The following is a 21,646-nucleotide window of genomic DNA, read 5'->3' as shown; positions in this document are numbered from 1 at the left end:
AGGATGAACAGCGATCAAACCTCGAGCAATCTTTACTTCGGCAGAGTCTATCCGCGCTCGTTTTCCGATACAACAGAATGCAGTCTGGATCCAGGCTAACGATCTGTGCTTTGACAATGTCGGTGTCGAAACTACACCACCAAACCCTAATTCATCCCGCCAAGATGGACACCCGCGGGAAGACACGACCCAAGCCCAGGCTCTGCGCACAGCAGGGCCTTACGCGCAGTCGGTAGCAGGCAGCTGCCTGTTTTGCTGAGGGTCGAAACTCCATCGCTCCTTCCCCGATAGATACACGAGTCAGAACAGGATTGGCGACACGAGGCAAGGGCTACCCACGAGACCTTCCCTGAACAATCCCCAATCATCGTTCCCTTAACTTTTGGAAGGCACGGCCCAGCTCTTTCTTATTAGGAGGTAAGCAGCTTCGTTATGCGACCTCCAGGCGCGAGCAATCTTCGAACGGTACCTAGGTAGGTAAATAGCTGGGGCTGGTTTTCTATCTCGCTAAGTAAGGCCCGTAAGAATATCATAATTTGAACCAATCTATTGTAAAACATATACAAGAAGGGTAGGTGATATAAGCAGGTAGGTAGGTAGGGGATATCAAGTACAGAAGATAACACTCATGACTTGTTAAAACTCCAATGGATATCCATATCGAATGCAACAGAATATAATCCCAACAGTCGATCAAGCCCTACAATAGAATGGATGTCTATCCTATTGTACATATAACATAACATATAACATAGTGGTGGAATGAACAGATAAGGGCAAGGACTCGCTAGATTCACCAAAAAAGGAAATAGTAGGTAGAAAAACAGAAAGGTAGGGTATCCATGTCATGTCAATCATGTCATGTCATGCATAGCAAAGTAAAGTAAGTGATAAGAAATAGAATAGGTAGGTTGACAGGGATGAGGAATGGAGAAGATTGAAGAATGGAATTAATCAGTGTCGACCCTCCTCAGACGACTCCTGGAGCGTACCATGTCCAGCTCCATGCCCCTCCGAACTAGAAGACGGCATAGAAGACGGAATCCCACTCCCGCTCGACGCAGACTCAGCACTGATACTCCCCCTCCCACTGCGCACAGCGAGTCTTGTCTTCGTGAAAGTCGGCACGGGCGCCAGATAATTATCAAGCATATCGCTGAGAATATTCGAGCGCACAGGTTTAGGTAGGTAATTGTTCATTCCGGCGCCGAGGCATTTCTCGCGGTCGCCTTCGATTGCGCTTGCCGTCATCGCGATGACGAGGACCTCGTTGACGTTGGGGTCGGAGTCCTTCCTTATTTCCCGGGTGGCGTTGTATCCGTCTAGCGTGGGCATTTGGACGTCCATTAGGACGACATGGAAGGGGTTTCCTTCCTTTGAGCGGGCCTGCAGCGCGTCGACGGCTTGTTGGCCGTCGCTATAGGCTTCGCACTGAAGGCCGAGGGAGGTGACGAAGCGGACAGCGATCTTTTGGTTGATGGGGTTGTCTTCGGCGATGCAGACGCGGATTTGGTCGCGCGGGATGAGAGTGAGGTCTCGGACTATTGGGCGGGGAGCGGCCTTGTCGCTTAGAATCTTTTGCGACCAGGGCGAGCTCGGCGTTTCGGACTTGACTCTGTTGAATGAGAGGTGGAAGGTTACTGTTGTACCTGCGCCTGGTGTTGATTCGAGCCAGATTGCGCCGCCTAGGACGTCTTCGATTATGGCTTTGCAGATGCTTAAGCCTAGGCCGCTGCCGCCGTAGGATCGGGCGGTGGAACTATCTGCTTGTGAGAATGGACGGAATAGGCGCGGCTTTTGCTCGTCGGGGATACCGATTCCCGTGTCTGTTACTGATGATTCAAGTCGGACGCGGCCTTTGCCTTCCCTAGTGACTCTTGCTGAAACAGTCACGGATCCCTTGGGTGTGAACTTGTAGCTGTTGCTGAGGAGGTTCATGAAGATTTGGTGTAGTCGAACCGGGTCACCGAGGACAACAAGGTCTGGAGGAACCTCGTCTAGATCCTCGATCGTCTCTAGGCCGCGGTCTCGGTGGGTGTAGCGGAGAGCCCGAACGACTTCTGAAATGGTCTCCCTGATATTCAACGGAACAGTGGAAATCTTCATCTTACCCGCCTCGAGCTTGGAAAAGTCGAGAATATCATTGATGAGGGTGAGCAACGTATCGGCACAGACACGGATCGATTCAACATATTCGTCCTGTTCCTGATCCAGTTTCGTTCCCTTGAGCAATTCAGAAAGACCAATCACGCCGTTCATCGGTGTTCTCAGATCGTGAGAGATATTGGCAAGGAAGATGGACTTGGCCTTGGCGGCGTCCTCTTTCAGCTTCACGTTATGTTTGGCTTCCGCTTCTGCTACCTTGGCCTTTTGTTCCGCATCGCGAGCTTGTGAGAGTGCGCGTTTCTGAGTTTCGACCATGGACGCATTCGTAGCGCCAACTTTGCGAATTTCGCGGAAGAGCAGGGCATTAGACAGCGAGATCCCGATTTGGTTGCAGAGAAGATGAAGCACGACGAGGTTACGTTGCGTAAATGAGTTTGGTTTGCCCTCGACCTGGATGACACCCAGTAGATTATGGCCTTGCATAATGGGCAGGGCAATCACGGAACGGCTGAGTGGGTTGCGTGCGTGATACGCTTCGCTCACATTGGAGAAACGCTCGTCTTCCATGACGCTATGAACCAGCACTTCCTCTTTGCTTCGACTAACATAGTGAGTGATCTGCAGAGCCATCTTATCGTCCAATTCAGAGAATGGTAGCCCGTCAACAAATGACCTTTGCCCATTCTCGACATCGCCAGTGGCTGTGATGGTGAAGTGGTCATCAAAGTTTGTTGCAATAACGGCAGAATCAGCACCGTTGCACGAGTCTAGCACAATCTCGATCATCTTCGTCAAGAGCTTGTCAATTTGGAGTTCAGAAGACATCACTTGGCTGGATTCCAGAATACTTGTCAGATCAATAATGTCGAGACCGACCCCAGAGATGTCAAGGGAACGCTCGCCAGTCGTGGCACCGCTTTGCTCAATCCAGCGATGTTGACGATCCTCTTCTTGGAGAGTTTGAGTCGTCCCGACGTGCTCCTGGCCGACGTCCTGATTAATACCGAGAAGCGAGTCGACTGTTTGGCAGCCAACATCAACGCTTCGGCATGACGTAGCTGTCCTCAGCAGCCACTCGTGCTTTTCTGTGAGTTGAGATGCCTTGCCGACGGCGCTTATCGCCGCCCAGGCTGTGATGGCATCCTGCATTACAGAGCGGGCTGCTCTCTTTGCGCCGCGACGGACCAAAAATTCACCTAGAGACATTAGTATATGGCATTACCAGCATATTGGAATACTAACCATAAAGTTCCAGAGCCATGGCTTCTTCCATCGGATATTGATGGACTTGGCAGTGGTCAATTGCGGCCTCAAACGCCTGGAGGGCCGAAGTGTGGTCATCTTGAACTTCATAAACCAACGCCTCTAGGATAAGAGCCCACATTCCATAATTTGCATCGCACGCGCTTCTCGCAAAGTCGATTTCGGCCTTGTATCGCAGAACCGTCTCCAATTTTCCATCAAGGTAGCAAAGTGTCGGATTATCATTGTGAATTGTCAAATGAGAAAGAGCGGAGTAGAAGTAGACAACGTAGGCAACTCGAGACGACCAAAGCCTGCTTATACTCTCTTCCATTTGTGTGGCGAGCTCGATGGCCTTTTCGTGGTGTCCGTAGAGGAACAATGGGATCATCGAAAGAGCATGGTAGATATCACGGGGTCGGTCGACATTGCTTGCGTTGTGCTCTAAGAAGTCTATAAATTCGGCAGTATCGTGGTTCTCGTCATTCATCACGGTGTCGGCCATGCGAAACTGTGTCTTGCCTTGCAGAGCTCTCGACACTTGTCGTACAGTGACCAGGGTCGCTCCTCCACGGGTGTCGGTCTGCCAATCATTGACCTCTTCCGGGGCTTCGTTGCAGAAAGTTTCAACCTGAACTAGGTCGTGGCCCAGGAAAAACCTCGTCAAGCCCATTGCTGAAATGGTAATCAGGGTAATATAAGGATCACCCAAGGTGAGCGACGTTTCAACAGAGGTTTCAAGAGCTGGAAGCGTAGCTGCCAACGGCATCCGCAAATGACCGAGGTAAAAGTTATAGACAATGGAGCCACGGCTCTGCGTCCACAGCTCAGGGCATCGCTCAAGCAGGGTGAGAGCTAGTTCGCTGAGTTTGACACCCAGGTTCAGATCCCGAAACCTACTGAATGTGATCATCGCAAGGTGGGAGCAGCCAATGCAAATTTGAATAAAGCCTCCTCGGAAAAGATGGTGGTTCATCATTTCGATGGCTGTTCGGTAAAATGTGAGGCCATCATCCCAGAAGGTAACTGACATCGCTTCGGCCAGGACGGTCCCAATTGTGATCGATTTGAGATCCCTGCTGACAGACTTCTTAGCCAGGGCGTCGATATCCGCCTTTTCAATGTAGTTCTTGAGCTGGGCATATGCGGCGTCGCATTTTTCGTACGTAGTCGGTTCTCTGAGGTGCACGCCCAGTTCCTCTAAGCACGTAAGCAGCGAGTTCATCGATCGAGGGTGGTCACCCAGCTGAGCATATATTTTCGCTTTGATTATCCATGCTCTTGATTTGCATACCGCCGTTTTTCCATGTTGGAAAACTTTGTAAAGCAACTCAAGAGCCTCCGAGTTGAATCCTTGAGACCAAGCCATCTCGGCAGTAGCGATATGCAGACGTAAAGTTTCGTCATAATATACATCAATCCCATTGTCATCCCAAGGGTTGTCTTGTAGAAGGTCGACACAGTGGCGGTAGTACCAAAGTGCAGTTGGGCGTGCACCTGATTGAGCAGCGGTCTGTGCAGCGTCCCATAGAATCTTCCTATAATCAAGCCTCTCGGCGACACGAGATCGAACGGTTTGGAAAGCGAGGGCAACATGTCGTGCCATTGCATATCGGCTTCGACCATCGTGGTAATATTTTCTCATTGCTTGAGATATAATGAAGTGCATCTTCTCAATGTTACGTCCCTCAGTCAATGAGGAGGCAGCTTGAGCAAACCGATCATTGGCAAATCTGTGAACAATAGTTAGATAATAAGCAAAAGATTAGTTGCGGTCGTGATACGCACTTGAACTCGTCATCGGTGCTCCCAGGAATGATGAGATTCGCTTGCACAGCAACCTGCAGCCCAACGACGATATCTGCCTCAGACTGCCTGATAAGGTTCGCATTTTGCGGGCACGTTAGATCCACAGCTTCATCGTCCTCGCTCGAGTACAAAAACTCGCTAGTCAGAAGCTTCTGTACGAGAGCGAATGAGAATGGACTTCCCAGCAAGGCACCCCATACTAGCATTGAGCGCGCAGCAGGCGGAAGTTCCTGTAGGCGCCGTGTGATGAACCCGATACCTAGTCCTTCACCATACCTCGGAGCCACAAATTCTGTGAAAATCCGGTCGAGATCAAACTCCCATATAGAGTTCTTCCACGAGTACCAGATGCAGTTCTTGCTGTAGCAGGTTTCGAGCATCATGCGAACGTAGAAAGGGTTACCCACGCTCTTTTCTTGGATGACTGCGGCCAAGGGTGTTAGCATGGGATTCGGCGGTTGATGCATCGTGGCTGCCACAATCTCCATCACCTCTTCCTCAGTGAGTGGCCGTAATATTATCCTCGTTACTGTCGGATTGTCGTTCTCAAACAGCGATTTGATCGCTTCAGACTCGAGCTCCGACTTTCGACTTGTAAGAATAAGGACACACGGAATCTTCGCTCTGACAATGCTAGTAATCAACTCCATCGTCTCATCGTCGGCATAGTGCAGATCATCAATACACACGCAGATCATTTTATATTGAGATAGTGTTCTCAGAATTTCCAAGAATGTTTCCATGAGCCGCATGTTCTTCGAGGCCGCATTGGTGAGGAAGAAATCCGCAGACGTCTGACCATGGTCGAGACGTGGGAGAGGCGCACGCTTGGACGGCTCACCTCTTGTCATGTCTTTGAATATATGCTGAGCCGCCGTGGATTTGGGAGACACTTGTTTGTCGGTGGTCCCTGGTGACATGAGTTGCTCGGGAAGCTCTAAAACTCGATGAAGGGTCGGCCACATGGGTCTCAACGCGCAGCGCAGGGTATTGTGGTAATCTGTGGTGACATCTCGCTCAGAGAATATCTGGCGAAGTAGGCTAGCCAGGACTTTTGCGAACGGCTCAAATGGAACTCGTCTTGCCCGGTCCAGCCGGGCAATGCCAATATAACCTAGCTTGCGTATTGCTGGCTGGATACGGTTCAGTAGATCAGTTTTACCAATCCCAGCAGCGCCGCTGATTGTGATGACCTCGCATTTGCCGTGCCGGCGGAACTTATGCGGGGCTTTATGTCGACCAACTGGAACAAGCGGACTTTCATGGCCCAGCGAGCTCGTAACACCAGAAGAGTGAGTAGTCTCTTGATCAGTGTTATCCCAGACTGTACGAGGATCAACGGGGCTCTTTGCTTTGATAGGGATGGGTTTTGGCGTTGACAGCGATGATTCGGTGCTGTGAAGAGATTCGTGGGTCGAGGCACGTCCAAGATTAGTATTAGCTCTGGGGTTCAACTGGAATGAACCTGAATCACTAGACACTGACGCAAGGTCGAAGCTATCAACCCGCCCATCTGATGGTGAAGAATTTGACCCAAGCCTGCCCGATAACTGATTGGTTGCTTTCGAGTAGGAGGTTTGCTGCCGCCTAGACACTTTCTCGACCACGCCCAGGATTTTGTCATATTCTTCTTGCCTTCCAAACATTTTTGATGGCAAGGTGAAGAAGGACGATACATCGCGCTGCGCAACTTCGAAGTCCTTCAATGCCTCACTGTCTCCATCACCAAGCAATTGAGAGATCTGAGCCAGATCTCTTTTTACGGATGATATCGTATGGTACCGCTCGTTGACAGTTTTATGCGTCATTTTCTGGATAACCGCAGATACTGCGTCAGGGATATCCATTCTCTTCGACGAGACAGGCGCCAGTTTCTTGCTGAGAACATTCTGAACAACTTCCACCGGATCATTGCCAGTAAAAGCAGGCTTTCCGGCAAGCATTGTCCAGAAGAGCACTCCCAGTGCGTATATATCGGTCCGGCTATCGGGCTCCGTCGGCATTCTTCCCGTTTGTTCTGGTGCAATAAACTGCAATTTGTTCTTGACCCCAAGCTCCTTCGATATAGACTGCCATCCCTCACTGAGTACATTGTCGAAAGCCCGAGCCCCGTTTCCAGTATTTATCAGCTTCACGGACCTGGCCTCTCGATTGAAGTGAAAGGCATCCGGACGAATCTCCCCATGAACAGTTTTTAGCCCGTAGTGAAGCAGCTCCAGACAGTCGCATGCACCAATTGAGAAGTCAAGGAACACCGACAGGGAGACCTGCTCTCCGGGTGTCGGCTCTAGACTCTCGCCCCTACCACCAACCGCGAACCAGGCGGGCCCAAACGCAACCAATTCTTGTAACATGTTCGGGCCCGGAGACTCGAAGATAGCGACCAGGAGGGGTCCTGCATCACCGGGGTCCGAGGAAAGACGGATCAGATCGATCGGGCGCACCGTATGATTGCAATCCGGATCCGATGTTTGCATGATTGACCTCATCATATGGAACTCGCGTTCAAGCCTGACGACGTGCGACGAGACCCTTGCAATCACGGGGGTCCATGTAAGTTCATTATCAAGACGGGACAGCGACAGCTCGCTACTGGATTCGCTCAAGCTGCTTCTCCAGTGATGGCGAAAGGGAGGTCGAGAGTCGGTTCGCGGCGAGCTGCGGGCTATACTCGACGGTCCGGAGGAGGTCGCAAGCGGAGTGGAGGCATCGGGGTCAGCAGCATGTCGAAGACCGAAGACATGCCAATGATTATATGTCGAATGAAAAGGCTCGGAGGATTGATCCCATGTGTATCCGGGGAGTTGAGCGAGTCTCTGCAGAAGCCGCGCCGGTGGGAGGGGCAGGTCCTCACCAAGGATATGGCTATCATCCATGTCCGCCGAATGGGTGCACAGAATATCCTCGCTAATCCAGCCACCCCTCACTTATAAGGCCATGAATAAGGTCGGATGATGAAAGTCGTCACAGGAAAGAATCGAGAGGGAACCTAAGATCAAAGAGGCTGACAGTCATCAGGGCGACGGAAGCGTCGAGAGCGGCCTCGCCAAGGACGGATGGGGGGAGGTTTGCCCGTGCGAGGTTCCAGAATAGCACCACGTTTTAGTCTGCAGGATAACCGCAAGATTAGCTTTGGACACGGATTTCTCGAGTACTGGATGCAGGGATGATCGACTCAACGTGTCATAAATCAGAAGCACGCCACAAACACCGCTTGGAATCGCGAAGGGGTCGCCAATGGAGCTTTCTCAGCCAAATTTCAGCCCAATCGGGAGGCTTAGTCATCTGCCGTCACGAGCTTGGGCGCGGGAGATCAGCTGCCAGAACACCCGGAGAAAGCACTCCGCAGCCTTCTACAAAGTATCATAACACTCTGCTGGTGGCATGACTGTTGCCCTGGATTCTCGACACGCTTGTTTTCAAATCACAAGACAAACTATTGTATACTGTGTCGCTTGATGCTTCCCCATATGTCTGCGAGGAGATACCCAAGCGGATGTCCATCTGTACGACATCAGGTTGCAGGAACATATTTCCGACGATTCCCTTCTTTGCAGCTACAAAGACATAGTACTCGATACGGTTCATTATAGGATAATTCGACATGCAATTGTGTCCAGACCTGGTAAAAGCATGGCAATTAAAACCAGATATAAGTAGTATATTGTTCCAGAGGGTGAAGCCACCCTCAGTGAGGAGATACCCTTGTTCTTTGCCATCTTAATTAGATATCTCGAGGGACTTGAGTATTGGCTGGTATTCAACGGCCTTGGTATACTCTCGAACACCCGGATCTGCTCGTAGAGGCACTTGGCTAGGAGAGCCCGCACTGCTCAAGGACTCAACGTTTGATGCCGCGGGAGGACACCCTTCCCATGTGGATCGACATGGCCACAGTCTCTGACGAAACAGCCGGCGGCATACCTGGTGCAGTTCCCCATCCCGGCATCCCAATATATAGAAACAAAGTTCTCGTGCGCAACCTCTGTAATCCCGACATCAACTAGTCAACAAGCTTAGGCTTCTAGAGGATGCTGCGCGATCTTCGCAGGAATTGACTATAGACCTCGTTCATGCATGATGTGAAGCTTGAGTAGGATGGTCTAGGTGCACAAGAGCTGGATAGTTGTCTCCGCATTGTGTTTCAACCAGGCTATCCTTCCTGTCTGTTTCAGACTGAGCTCCAGACATGGGGTGGAAGCCCCTTGGGCGTAAGAGTTGGGAAATAACGGCTGATGGCAGGCTTGCTAATAGGCCTTTCTGTTCAAGAATGAAGCTACCGACGATGCGAGAGTTCCAAGCAAGAAATGTCTGGGCAGATGTCTGTCCACTTGACTACCTGGAGAATCTTGGTTGCTTTTGTCACGCGTAGTCGGGAATCGGTTAATAAGGTTGAGGCAGGGCGTTAGTAAGGCTGTAACCGTGTTGCACATTGATCTCTGGCCAATTATTCTAGAAAAGAGCGGTATGCCATAGTGTTTGCTAGGGAAAGGATCATGGATGCTCATACCTTGTTCTCGGTCTTTAGTCAACGGCCCGGGGATGTTTCAGGCCTTTTATCGTTTCGGCTCAAAGAAGCCTCATTAAGGCGTACACCGAGCATTCGCCGAGACGGACCAAGTTCAAGGCGTTCGCTTAGGGAGGGGTTCTCCAAGAAACGGGCGCCGCGGGAGAGAACTATTTATCAGTTATCGATAAACTATCGTCGAGAACTTTCTAGTGAGGGGATAGAGTTTGGTGGTGACATGGCCGGACCACGGACATTGCAACGGGTGTGCAGCTGGAACCATGCAGTCTAATATTATCCTGTTTCTAAGCCCTGCCGCACGGCTTCTGCTCCGGTAGGCTGAATCTGCGCCCATGATCACCCTCGCGGTACGGATCAAGGCAATCGAGTTCATCGCATCTGGTTTATCCCCCTGACTGATAAGAATGTGGCGAACGTGCCAGTCGAATTATTTTGCTAGCGAGTGACGAGAGTCGTCCCAAAACTGACCATGGCACGAGCAGTGTGGGGGACAGGAATTGGCAAGCAATAATTTCAACGCACTAGTTAGGCCTATACTGTCACAGAGCCCGTTTTGTCTCATGTCACAGCTGCTTTTCCTGATCTTCAACCTTGTCGGTCAATACCAATGTTCAAGATAAAACTGCTTGCGAAAAAATATGCAGTTCTTCGAGTCGTCCATTCTCCAGCCAGCAAATTCCGCTGGTCACTCTGGATAAAGAGCGGGTTGATACTGCAAAATCATTTGCTCAGCCCAATTAATTAATCGCTAATGACGTTGATTTTCTAAGCGCGCGATCAACATTCTTAGTGCGCCCAGGAACATAATTCATTATTCGAAATACCACTGCCTCCCGCGGTACAGCTGCCAGGTGTTAAAAAATCTTCAGAGCCTCCAGAACATCCGTACTCTGTCCTTGAAGGCATGCAGCCTTAATGGGGAGCATAAGCGGTGCCGAGCCTGCATTGCATCATTCCTTTCATCATCCCGAGCTTTCCTAGTGCTAGCGCCCCTGCTGGTGTTCCCGGTACACGCCTTTACACCGCTGTAACATTCGCTTCGACCTCCTGCGACAAAATAACGGCCCTCACTTAAGCTAGATGCCTATTTGCTCTTCTCGAGTGATCAAATTCTGACGATAGGGGGCTACGAAGGCAGCAGGCCTAGGTGACCCTCGTATGCAAGTGTTCAACTTGAAAGCAGATCAACTCGTGATTGTTATCCACCGTTTCTGACTGGGTTCCCACATGAGGTCCGACATACTCTGTCCAGAGCGCCTGCTCCAATAACAATGAGAAATTGAATGACGATGGATCCTTTGATTCACCTTCTTTTGTCTGCAGATTATGTTTGGATGTCAATATGACTCGAGCCGTCCTGGGCCCTCCAGTCGTATGAGACTGTCAAGACCATCCTAACAGCGTAGTCTTACTTGTGCTCGCCTTCCACAGTCCACACGCCTTAATCCAAGCTTAACAGCCTCTTGAATAGACCACAAAGTATAATTGTTTTTGTCCTCCTCCGTCTCCTGTCAATCATCATCCTACTCTGTACTATTCTCGTCTTTAGGCTTCAGCTCCCCACAGCGTTCTCTCGTCAATCGTTAGTCGTTGCCGCGGTGCTGACCCCAGGGCGCGGCTACGTCATAGGCTGAGCGCCCCAGAAGACGGCCCATTTTCTATCCATTCCTTTCCCACCTCAAGAATCACTCCCGGATTCGCTGGCGATCTGTAATAAAATTCATTGTCGACGCTGAGCACTGCTCCCTCGTGGCTCTACGATCGTTGTTGCTTCTCCTGGCAAACGAGGTAAGTTCGCATCTGTCTCTTTCTAGTTGTCGCTTGCCTCTCCCACCTTCGGGCTCATCGCCTTACACGCCCTGACCGCTTGACCTCATCGTCTTTGGGGTCACGTTCTTGCCCTTTTTCGCGCATCTTCGTTATTACTTCGCTATCTTCCGATTCCGCTATTTGTCCCCTTTTGGCTTTCTTCTCTTCGTTTGCTCTGCTACTTTTTACCCCCTCAAGTTTGTGTTTAATCATATGCTCTTCCTGTCTCCTCCATTCTGACTTATAGACGGGTAGTGCCCGGTGACGTTTTTGTGGTCTTTAGTTCACACTCACCTGTCCACCCCTTAAGCCTTCCACTTCACCCCTCCTCCTTTGGTATACTCTACTCTTGCTTCTTTTGTATACACCCAGTTTCTTCGAAAGGGAAACACTTATTGTGATCCAGTTTCTTGGGACCCCTTTTGTTTTTGTTTTCTTGATTTTTGACGTTCATCTTCTCTTCCTCTCTGATCGCGGACCACGTCCGAGCGATGAGTTCCCCATTCACCTCTTTGGAGTTGGACTCGGCCTCACTCAGGAGAAACAAATAACTGTCCGGCGGTGGGAGGAAGTGTACTATGGGGGAGGTTCACAGCATGAGGACATCTCCGCTTCCATCGCCGGTTGAGGCCCCCTCGCCTGTTGCCGCTGCTCAGTCCCACCACCGTTTCTTTTCCCAAGCATTCTCTTTTGCCCACGATGAAGATGACGCATACTCTGTCGGTGGATTCTACGATTTGAGTGGTGACATTTGGAAGGCTAACCGTTCGCGCTATTGCGCACCGTCCGAACAGATCGCGAATCTACACCGGATACCCGCCTCAGCCAAGAAAGAGAATTTAGATGCAAGGAGCGGACTCCAGGAGGATCTGGGTCGAAACCAGCCAACCCTGAAAGACCTTCGCCGGCAGATGGAAGATTTGCTCGCCTATCAGCAGATGCGAAGTCTCGAGAACCAAGCCTCTTCAACATCTCAGGAAACCGTTCCGTCGCTCGGTTCCATTTCGTCCGTTTCCCAGGAATCAACGAAGAAGAGACGCATTTCAAATGTATTGTCGCCGCAAGTCATACCATCTCTCACAGGAGCGCCCGATTCAGCCGGATCCAGCGGCACAATTAGAGGCACAGACTCGCAAACGACCCCCGACGCTTTACCCGACAGAACCCCATCGTACCCGTTTCCAGATATGCCGCCACAAACAACAAAGCAAAAGTTCTTTCAGCTGAACAACGGCTCTTTCAAATTGACTTTGCCTGCGGATAAATTGAAGGGCGCCGTGCCATCGTCACAAGTTCCGGTCGATTCCCAAGCCGCCCCAGGGATACTTCCAGCATCCAGCAACGTCTTCGCGCCGCCGGACCACAAGCCAGTACCAGAAGATCCAGCCTACCCGACTCCAAATCTCTATGAGCTTACATTACAGCTCAATGCGGATCCAGGTCTCGATGCCTGGTGGGTCAACCTCGTTCACATCCTACAAACTCATTATGGCGTAGAGAGGGCCTCACTTGCTGTCCCGGGAGATGCGACGGATCTTGAGAATGTCCCGTGGGGCCAGAAGGCGGTTTTTAACGACAGTATCCCCGAAGCCGATGAACAACCTCGCCCTTCGAATGCTGCGGGTGCGACTAGCAACACCCACCCTAAGGTTTTTGTTCGCACGGACAAAGAGAAAGAGGTCCCTATTGTGCCAAATGTTGCGAACGAAAGTTCTATTGCTCGGCCGCCGCTCTTTGCACGCCATTCATTTGCTGGGTTCGGCAAGGACAGGAAGAAGTCTGCGTTGAATGACCGGGATGCAACGCTCGATTCAGGCGGTTTACACAAATCAGATACTCTACATAAACAAGGACCTGGCGAAAGCCGAGCAGATGCACAGTCAGTCAATGTGGACACGTCAAAACCACCTCGACAGAATGACCGGCTCTCGGTTTTTCCTTCGCCCAGGGCGCTTGAGGTTGAAGTCGACCCTCTTATCAAAAGGACCGGCGTTGTCAAGCTATTTGGACGCACAAAGCCTGTGATTCTAACTCGAGAGTACTCTCACGCCTCGACGTCCAAACAACCTCATGAACCGCCCGTTCAAACGCCCGAAGACAAAGTTCAGGTCACCCCAACGGCTGAACCTTCTCATATCACGGGTGCCGCTGCACACACCGCATTCGCAGCTATTCAACCGGAGCGCAACCCTTTGATGGAATTCCTTGACGAATATGAGCAGATACCTCCATCACCTTGGTCTCAGTCACCGGCTCCTTCACCGGCTCCTCGCGGACATCCTGAGCAGAACCCCTTCTTCTCCAATCACACTGTTGATGAAAGCGCTTTCGCCAAGCATCCACCGCTGCATGATTATTCTAATCCAGATCCATTGGAGGCCATAGGCGTCGACTTGGCAAAATCCGTCATCCATATCCCGTTACTACATGCTGGTCCGTCGCAGCAATCGGTTTCATCTCCCTTGAGATTCCCCGTCGCTGTTCTCTCTATTTTATCTCCGGCGATACCGTACCCTTCCAACCTCAGACAATCTCTCGCCTACCTCATGCCTCATTTAACCACTTCGTTCTGTTTGGCACAACACTACAGTCAACTTGAGCGGCAGTTTGCTTCTCGACTCGAAGCTCCTCGTTTCGGAAATTTGCTCGGCCTTGGTGGGACATTTTCCGATGAGAGTAGTGAGCTTGAGCTTGTTGCAGGTCTTAGCGGTCATGTCAGTTACACGGTAACCGACGATGGCTCACTCTCTGCGAGAGCTAGTCTGTCCAGCCCTGATGAAAGGGCGGGGTCGACTAGGTTCAGTCCTTCCCTGTCGGCGTTAGGCACTCCCTACCTCGATGCAAACATTGAATCGCCCGGGGTGGCCACTAGGTTTCCTGGTAGGGAACCAGTTGATAGTTACTTCAACGTTCCGCGTTCCAGGAGTTTACGTGAGAGCACAGGCCACTCCAAGAACCGTTTGGCAAAGGTCAGACAAGCCGCTGCCGCCACCTCCCCGTCCGCTATCTCTCCAGGGAAAGCCTGGGAAGCTATCGCACAAGACCCAAACATAACGGTCTCCCCTCATGAAATGAAACCCCCGCCACTTGTATCACCGACACAAGCATCTTCGCGACATCACTCCAATAACTCATTCTATGCCCAGCTGCAACGTGAGCTACCGCGACCTTTCAATGATACGGTGGCGCAACTGATGTTGAATTCCATACCTTTGCACATCTTCCTAGCCAAACCTCAGAGTGGAGAGGTTATTTGGACAAACTCCAAGTTTGATGCGTACAGGCAATGCCAACCCCAGGAACAAAAGTCAAGGGATCCCTGGCAAGGTCTCCATGAAGGCGACCGCGAAAATGTGGCTGCGAAGTGGGCTAATGCTTTACTCACTGGCTCACAATTCACGGAGCGAGTTCGCGTTAGGCGCTGGAATGACGAGACGACGTATCGCTGGTTCATCTTCCGTGCTAACCCATTGCTTTCTTCGACAGCGGAGGTCCTATACTGGATTGGATCGTTCCTGGATGTTCACGATCAGCACGTCGTGGAACTGAAAGCTGCACAGGAGAGGGAGAAATTTGCAATTGACGCGAAGTATCGAGCGTTCTCAAACTCTGTCCCGCAGATAGTGTTCGAGGCCACCGAATACAGAGGCCTTATTTTTGTCAACGAACAATGGCACTTATACACTGGCCAGACGCTTGAGGACGCTCTGAACTTTGGTTTTGCCAAGCACGTGCATCATAACGATCTGGAAAAATGTGGACTGCTTTCCCTTTACCTGGCTTCCGGGTCCTCGACGGACGCCACGCCAACTCAGCCTTCAGAGGAACCATCTGAAACCCTTGACACTCCGACAAAGACCCAAGACGCACGTTTTGATAACCGAGTAACACCAGCTCTAGATGAGCTTGTCAAGCGGGGTGTGGCATCCGTACAAAAGGATGAGAACGGTCGTGTATTCTATTCCACCGAAATCAGACTCGCTTCAAGAGGCGGGGATTTCCGATGGCACCTCGTTCGCTTAGTTCGCGTTGAAACCAGCAGTTTCGGAAGCGAAGAGTCTTCGTGGTACGGTACTTGCACCGATATCAATGACCGCAAGAACCTTGAAAAGGAGCTCAACAAGGCGATGCAACAGCTCAACAACCAAATGGAGTCAAAGACCAAGTTCTTCAGTAACATGTCGCATGAGATCCGTACTCCTCTCAATGGAATCCTTGGCACCATTCCATTCATTTTGGATACCTCGCTTGACACGGATCAGAGGCGAATGCTTGATACAATTCAAAACAGCTCAACAAACCTTCGTGAGCTAGTTGACAACATTTTGGATGTTTCTCGAGTCGAAGCTGGTAAGATGTCATTGGTCAGTTCTTGGTTCCATGTGCGATCGGTTATCGAGGATGTGATCGATACAGTCTCCTCGCGAGCAATCGACAAGGGGCTTGAAATGAACTATCTCATGGACGTGGATGTTCCACCAATGGTTATCGGCGACAGATTCCGTCTCCGACAGATTCTGATAAACCTTGTTGGCAACGCAGTCAAATTCACTGCCCAGGGTGAGATCTACATCCGTTGCAGCATCTATCACGATAGTAGCGCTCTTTCCAAGTCGACTGAAATCCTTCTAAATTTCGACGTCGTCGATACAGGAAAGGGTTTCAGCGCGCAGGATGCTGAGCGTCTGATGCAGCGTTTCAGTCAATTAGGACAGAACGCGTCACAACAAAATGCAGGCAGTGGCCTCGGTTTGTTCTTGTCAAAGCAGCTGGTTGAGATGCATGGTGGTCGGTTGACGCCAAGTAGCAAGGAAGGACAAGGTGCCAAGTTCTCCTTCTACGTCAAAGTCGACGCTCCGCCGCCGCCCGCTCCTGGTGACGCGAACTTTGTGCGAGAGACCCGGGCTCCTTCCAAAACAAGCTCTTTTCAAAAGTTACTCTTCGCGTCCAAGGACGCGATGGAGTCTAGAGGACCAGAGGTTATCGAACCTCTACCTCCTCTTGAGTCACCGCTCTCTCAACCCCCGAACATTCTGGAGCTTTCTGCTCGCCTCGGTCTCGGGACCTCATCCGCGCGTTCGTCCTTTTCCTCGGCGTTGCCTACCCCAGACCTGCACAACATCGACCCTATGACCAAGCTTGACATTAATAAGCCGTTGCCCAACCCACCTGAGACTTCCGCTTCATCAGTCTCCGGTGTCACAACCGAGTTGGAGGCTGACATCGGTCCTCAAGATTGGCAGAACAACTACTCCATTGTCATCCTATGTCCGTTGCAACACACTCGTGAATCTATCAGGCAACACATCGAGCAAGTGGTCCCTCATGAAATTCAACACTCGATCACCTCATTCCCCGATGTTGAGGACTGGAAGGACTCCACAGACTTCAATTCAGACTCTCAGTTCACACATCTAGTGCTCAATCTGCCTAATACCGAGGAGGTATCAGAAGTGATCAATTACGTTGCGGCTCGTGAGCCGGGCAAGGCGCCGACTCTCGTCATTATTTCCGATCTCTATCAAAAGCGAGAAATCAACGTCACTATCAAGCAACTTGCCGCCAGCGGAAGGCGCATTTTCACTGTGCCGAAACCTGTCAAGCCTTCTGCCTTCTCGCCCATATTCGACCCGCACAACAGGAGAGACCTCAGCAAGGATCGGAACCAGGATATGGCTCGTGCCATTAACAATAATTTCAAGACCATGTCGAAGATGGTTAAAGAGGTCATTGGCAACAAGGGTTACCGAGTATTGCTGGTTGAGGACGATGAAACAAATCGCATGGTAAGTCCTTTGACATATCTCCAGAGCTTGAATCTAAAGACAATGATACTGATTACCTCCAGGTTATGATGAAATACCTCGACAAGATCAAGGTCATGGCGGAAACTGCGGGAGATGGCCAGCAGTGCACGGATATGGTCTTTTCTAAAGAACCAGGTTACTACTCATTGATTATTGTAAGTATTCACCAACTCTTTTTGTCTCCTCTGGGGTTAATTGTCATTCAGTGCGATATCCAAATGCCAATCAAGAACGGCTACGAAACTTGCCGCGAAATTCGTGCCTGGGAAAGCAAGAATCATTACCCCCAGATACCGATCATGGCTCTGTCTGCGAACGCGATGACAGATCAAATCCAAGACGCCGCAGTCGCCGGTTTCAACGATTATGTGACGAAGCCAATCAAACACAATGAATTGGGCAAGATGATGATGGGTCTACTCGATCCCGGCCGGCCTCTGCTTCTACTTCGTGACCGACTCAGGGAAGGAGATGAGGGCAGTCGACGCGTGGGCTAAGCTTAAGCCTGCAGTCTACGTCTAAAAGTCACCTACCGTCCAGCGAATTCCTTGATATGGATACCTCACATAAACGGGCTGCCAGGAGACATCGCCTCTGCGGCCATGACGTTCATGCAATTAAATTCTTGTTTATTATTGTTCTGGGGGGTTTTTTGCGTCGATGGATGTTGTCGGAACGAAGGCGCACCGGATTTATTTCAAGTCTTTATGCATACTTGGTCCAAGCCTGCCTGTGTTCTCGTCCGCCTATACCATTTGATTGCGGGCTTTGTTTTGTATTTCTCTTTTCGCTTCTTCCCCCTCCAGCATCTGCATTTTGGCTTTGCGTGTTATGGATACCTATAAGCATCAAGGGGGTTTGCAATTTCAGGAGTATTTGTTTGTCTGGGCCCTTTGGCTCATTGCATGGCGTCAACCTTTTTCTCCGGCTTTTTTTCTTGGGCAGTACTACCTACCTACCTATTTACCTATTCTATCCTCATTCTCCTTCTCTTTATCCCTGTCGCCCAAACTTTTGAACGACATTTTATATGACACTACATCATCCGCCTTACTTTCTACCTTACCTTCTAATTTTCTATACCAATTTTTGCTTTCAGAACATTGTACATTATAAAATCTTTCTCTTCTTTCTTGGCATTTACAGTGCTTGACTTGCTTCGAGCGGGAGCACTGCTTACCCTTCGCATTCTCTGTCTCTTGTCTCCGCAGTAGAGAAAAGAAAACCTGCTATTACTCGAATATTCGATTCATTGATTGGTATATGGGAACTAGCTAGCGCAGCCGAATTATCGAAAAGATACCCTCCTTATTAGCCTGGAATGGCTTAACAATTCAATGCATACATTTCGCTTTCTGCTGGATTTTTGGGCCTCGCGTGCACTGTTGTGTTTAGAATTAGACGGGTTCCGAACGGTTTTTGGTCCGATATTAGAATACCAAGACTTGACTTCTAGAATACTTTATTCTTCATGATGCTCCCAGTATTGAACTTAAACCATATAGTCTGCTAGGTACAGATTTGGATCAGTAGTCTAAATCAAAAGTGTTGTTGGCGACGGTCAGCGAGTAGGTGCCCTAAGTGTATAGCGCGCGTGCTCTTGATGATTACCTAGTGATCTACAAACCATCTTGGAGTCTAAGCTGAGAAGTAACCACTCCAAAAACCGGGCAAAAACCCGGGCAAAGACCCAAACTTCGAGTATGTAAGAGCCGAAGCTTACGCCGAGAAAATCGTTAGCAGAGCGCTGGGTCAATTAGCCGAGGAAAGCTACTGGGGTGTCTACGCGATTCAGTCATATCGCGACCTCGAGAGCAGCGAATGTTAGTAGGAGGGTTGTGCTTGGGACCTGGTCCTGGCAGAGTCGGGGAGGTGGACTGAATGGTGCCATGTTAGCAGTGTCGCGATTCATCCTTGCCTGAAGGGGAAAGCGCTGCATGGCCTCCGGCCTCCTCCTCCGCTCATCCTGCTATCGGCCCATCGCGCGGTTTTTTGAAGTCTGGTACACTAGAGAGCCAAAGTTTCATCAATAGGGACCAGCAGTTGCGAGCTAGCTTCTTTTTGATAGTTCCTTGGTGGTCAGAACGGGCTGGTTCGTCCTCTATGGAGGAGGCAAGTAACTATCGGGTTTGCATGTGGCGGTGAGGAACTGCGCGAGAGCAAACGAACGATAGGCGAACTTCCACGTAACCCCACATTCGTTGCATCCACCATCTGCAGACATGGCCATTCAGAAGCCAAAATAATTATCCTTCATGAGGGGATGGTTATGGTGGTGTTGATCATAAATTATGATGAGTTGATGACCAGGATCGAGTGTTGTTGGACATTGAGATCACTTCCCGTTGAACAGAACAACGGGCGAAGTGCAACCATCCCAACAACGATTCGCTTTTACAGGATTTGTTTTCTTCCTGCGCAGGGTTGCTGCATGGCGTAAATTAAATAAATGAGGAAAGAAGGCAAAAATGGTACCAGAAACGTGGGCGAATGATGGCGGGCGAGCTGATGCAACATAGACGAATGTCGAGCAGAATGGTGCATAAGACTACCCGAGGGAAACGGAACCAGGAAGCTCTATGAGCCGCTAGGCCGTTCTCTCAGGTTGGAGACTTGGAGTCCAGAAAAAACAGCCTTCAGTTCCATGCCTCAGACTCGTCGAGATACTCTGGATTGGGTAGCGCGAAAAGAGGGATGAGTCGGGCCTTGGACGGAGTTTCTAAAAAATGGTTGCTCTCAAGGACATAACTTGAGGATCAGCGTCTTCAAAATAGCATCATGCCCGACCCGTGATAATTGCGCTTCGTATCGTTGGGCTTCTGTATCACCCAGTAACACGGTTGGGCTCGTGTGAGGGTCATGAAATCGTCATCTCATCGCGGCAGGCTTGTACAGCCCTTTCTGCATCGAGGAGCTCGGACACCTTGCGAACAGGCGTAGAAGTTGGCCAACGGGATAGTGCGATGGTTGAGGCGACGCAGCGGCGCGATACAGCGATAAAGTAAGGCGTTGACAACGTTCGGTGCTCCCATGCGAGGCCCGAAGAGCTGGGATCTCAGTGGATTCGGCGGATTAGGAGTGGATGTCATCGCGAAAAGATCCAAGACGCTGAGTGGTGTTCGAACACCTTCCTCGAATCGATGGTCCAGTCCAAGCCGAGGAGACATGCATTGCCTGTGTCTGAGACCGTCATATCATGTCAGCAAACGAGGTAGCGAGGTGATTCGTGCCAATTTGTTCTGGACGGATTTCTTGCTCCACACTCTGCAGCCTGCTGTGCTCCTTCACCCGTCCGAGAGCCCTGCAAGTGTAAAGGCTCTCCCCGTAGTGCCGCTGTCGGTCGTTGTTTGGTGGCTGATCAGGCTGTTGAATGAGGGAAATGCTGCCTGTTGCAAGTTGCTGTACGTAGATCGAAGCAGGTCCACCTGAACGATTTCCTTATCGAATTCCTTAAGCTGACCGCGCCTAAAGCGCTTGCTGCCGTTGCCGTTGGGGTTCCCGCAGGTTGGTCTGATCGCCCGTAAGGTACGTGAGGCTGGAATTTGGTCCAGGCAGGTAGCCAACCGCCGAAGTACGGATTCCTAAGAAAACTCTGAGCCCGATTCATCCCAAAATGCCGCCTTCCTTGACCGGGGTTGAAGTGTCCTTCTGTTACACGGCCTGCATTCTCTTTTCAGATGTCGTACTACTCGAACTGTTTCAGGCTCTCGGTATCGACCTGGTACTAGGCAAGACCTAGTTTCGGAATCTGAGATGCCTGGTGTACACTTGGGCCTCACTGGGCTCAGTTCATGCAATGATGTCCAACTGCCATGAGGATCGATATCTCCCGACGCTTTCCATACTCCGGACTCTGTGATTGCGTCAGCCCCCGCATATCATTCTGCGTCTCCCAGTCTGTCGCAAAATTGCAAAAGAAAAGGGTACCGGAAAGAATTGGGCAGAAAGTCACAGGCCGAACTAAACTTCCCATGACAACATGCCACCGGTTCGAGAACCATTCCCTAACGCCCATCACCCCCATGTCGATACACTTGTCGATGAAAGAAAAAACAAAGCAATCATCGTTGTCTATACCCACAGCAATGCGATTCAGCTGGATGCCAGTGCCAATGATTGTTCGCCCAAAGTAACTCGGTGCTTTTTCAACAAGCGGCTCTGTAGCTGGCTAGCGCCTTGCCGTCCCCGATTCTCCCGCCGTGGGTTTCCTTCGAATTTCATGTTCTCCCAGCCACCCAGCCCCCTCGATATTGGCATAAGGTGACCTTGGAAGTCGAGATCATGCAGCAAGAGAAGACATAGAAGGAAAAAGAAAGTTCCAATGTCGAGGAGGAAGGCCGGGGTC

The 21,646-nt window shown here is 50.6% G+C and overlaps 3 protein-coding genes across 3 annotated transcripts; 1 reads left to right on the top strand and 2 right to left on the bottom strand.

Moving 5' to 3' along the window:
- Window positions 1–530: 530 nt before the first annotated feature.
- Window positions 531–8,177, bottom strand: BDV14DRAFT_107193 (putative sensor histidine kinase/response regulator). The gene is made up of 3 exons (XM_073765613.1): window positions 5,137–8,177; window positions 3,349–5,081; window positions 531–3,302 (listed from the first exon to the last, which is right to left on the bottom strand). The coding sequence occupies exons 1-3, from the start codon at window positions 8,031–8,033 to the stop codon at window positions 955–957; spliced, it is 6,978 nt and encodes a 2,325-aa protein (XP_073625326.1). The 5' UTR covers window positions 8,034–8,177; the 3' UTR covers window positions 531–954.
- Window positions 8,178–8,500: 323 nt separating this feature from the next.
- On the bottom strand, window positions 8,501–9,796 carry BDV14DRAFT_178475 (uncharacterized protein). The gene has a single exon (XM_073769593.1). The coding sequence runs from the start codon at window positions 9,663–9,665 to the stop codon at window positions 9,405–9,407; it is 261 nt and encodes an 86-aa protein (XP_073625325.1). The 5' UTR covers window positions 9,666–9,796; the 3' UTR covers window positions 8,501–9,404.
- Window positions 9,797–12,090: 2,294 nt separating this feature from the next.
- pkhB (putative sensor histidine kinase/response regulator) lies at window positions 12,091–17,798 on the top strand (the record flags this gene model as incomplete). Its single annotated transcript, XM_073774146.1, has 3 exons — window positions 12,091–17,280; window positions 17,343–17,456; window positions 17,508–17,798. 3 exons carry the CDS (start codon window positions 12,091–12,093, stop codon window positions 17,796–17,798), a joined length of 5,595 nt encoding a protein of 1,864 aa, XP_073625324.1.
- Window positions 17,799–21,646: the final 3,848 nt, after the last annotated feature.

The sequence above is a fragment of the Aspergillus stella-maris genome (genome assembly GCF_047715825.1).
Source record: "Aspergillus stella-maris strain CBS 113639 unplaced genomic scaffold BDV14scaffold_52, whole genome shotgun sequence".
NCBI lineage: Eukaryota > Fungi > Ascomycota > Eurotiomycetes > Eurotiales > Aspergillaceae > Aspergillus > Aspergillus stella-maris.
The sequence above is the reverse complement of the archived record's forward strand: the minus strand, read 5'-3'. Positions and strand labels throughout refer to the sequence as shown.

Bases quoted from the DNA above. Each gene is read 5' to 3' on its own strand.
- BDV14DRAFT_107193 (XM_073765613.1), bottom strand. From the start codon at position 8,033: ATGGATGATAGCCATATCCTTGGTGAGGACCTGCCCCTCCCACCGGCG. The intron at 5,082-5,136 runs GTGCGTATCACG...TATTGTTCACAG, and splicing joins AGCACCGATGACGAGTTCAA to ATTTGCCAATGATCGGTTTG. The intron at 3,303-3,348 runs GTTAGTATTCCA...TAATGTCTCTAG, and splicing joins CATGGCTCTGGAACTTTATG to GTGAATTTTTGGTCCGTCGC.
- BDV14DRAFT_178475 (XM_073769593.1), bottom strand. From the start codon at position 9,665: ATGAGCATCCATGATCCTTTCCCTAGCAAACACTATGGCATACCGCTC.